Source organism: Annulohypoxylon maeteangense, assembly GCF_022496945.1.
Source record: "Annulohypoxylon maeteangense strain CBS 123835 unplaced genomic scaffold GGS22scaffold_64, whole genome shotgun sequence".
NCBI classification, from domain to species: domain Eukaryota; kingdom Fungi; phylum Ascomycota; class Sordariomycetes; order Xylariales; family Hypoxylaceae; genus Annulohypoxylon; species Annulohypoxylon maeteangense.
In genome coordinates this window covers 1-1187 of record NW_025953311.1, presented here as the reverse complement: position 1 = coordinate 1187, position 1187 = coordinate 1, and the positions used below count along the sequence as shown (strand labels likewise).

Genomic DNA, 1187 nt, shown 5'->3' with positions numbered 1-1187 from the left:
CCCTAACCCTAACCCTAACCCTAACCCTAACCCTAACCCTAACCCTAACCCTAACCCTAACCCTAACCCTAACCCTAACCCTAACCCTAACCCTGCGTCGCCGTCCCCGGAGCCGGAGCCGAAGCTAGAGTCAGGGTCGCTCCTGCCACCACAACCAACCAACCCCCCGCACCTTAGCCACACAACCATCGTCGTCGCCGCCCCCCCCCCGGACGCTGCCCCCCCCCCCATAGAGCACAACGATGATATCGCTGCGCACGTAGAGCAAGCGCTCCTTGGGCTGTTCAGGGGGCTTCCCCGCGACCAAGCGATCTTTGGGGAGCCAGGGAGGGACCTCGTGCGGTTACCGTTTGAAGCCAAACGGAAGAACGGACAGTCGTGGGCGCGGGTGTGCGCGGTGTTGGGTGCTTCCGTAGAAGCAAAGATGGGTCGTCGAGTTCCGCGCGGGTCTTGTTGGATGTCTTCCAAAACCGTCATCGATATAACAGTCCCGAAGGGCCCCCATTCGAATGACAATTATAAAAAGATTACCACCGTTAGACTCCTCGCCTTCCTCGCCGATCCCACCGACGCCAACTGGGCAAAGCTAAATGCCCAGACGGACGCCCCCCCAGGCCAACGGCCTATAGATTCCCCATTCAGCCACGCGTGCTCGAATGGGTCCCAGAGGGCCGGAGTTGGTGGTTGTATAAATGGTGTAGAACACGGGCGGTTCGCCACGAGGGGGGAGAACGAGTCGCACAAGAACTGTGCGAACGGGGCCCTGGCGTTGTGTCCTGGACACGGAACGCCCCCCGTCAAATGCGTGTTCGTCCATAAGGACGGGCACCCTAAGCCATGCAAGATGGCGAAGGACTGCGTACCAAAATGTTTTTGTGTGAGGCGATGCTATTAGCTTAGCCCACAGTAATACATTTTTTGGCCGCTTGGCATACGCTTGTTTCTCCCCTCGATGACTCCCTCGCAATGTGATATTCTAAGACTGTTCCCACTACACAAGGCTTATCACAGCCTTGCCTTACTTGCTTCGGATACTCGGACCTAATCAAGTAAGCTACAGTTTCCTGTAGGATCAGCACGTACCTTAAGCCCTTATAGTAAAGGCCCACCGCTTAGCGCGCGTTGCGACGGTTCAGCGCAACCTGAACTCGCCACAGGGTTGGCATAAGCTATTAAAGCTCGTAGCG

At 57.0% G+C, this 1187-nt stretch overlaps 1 protein-coding gene across 1 annotated transcript; it reads left to right on the top strand.

Annotated features, from left to right (window-relative positions):
* Nucleotides 1-94: 94 nt before the first annotated feature.
* GGS22DRAFT_129006 (uncharacterized protein) lies at nt 95-1187 on the top strand (the record flags this gene model as incomplete). The annotated part of the gene is made up of 1 exon (XM_047958413.1): nt 95-1187. A coding segment is annotated over one exon (801 nt), but the record flags the coding sequence as incomplete, so codon positions are not given.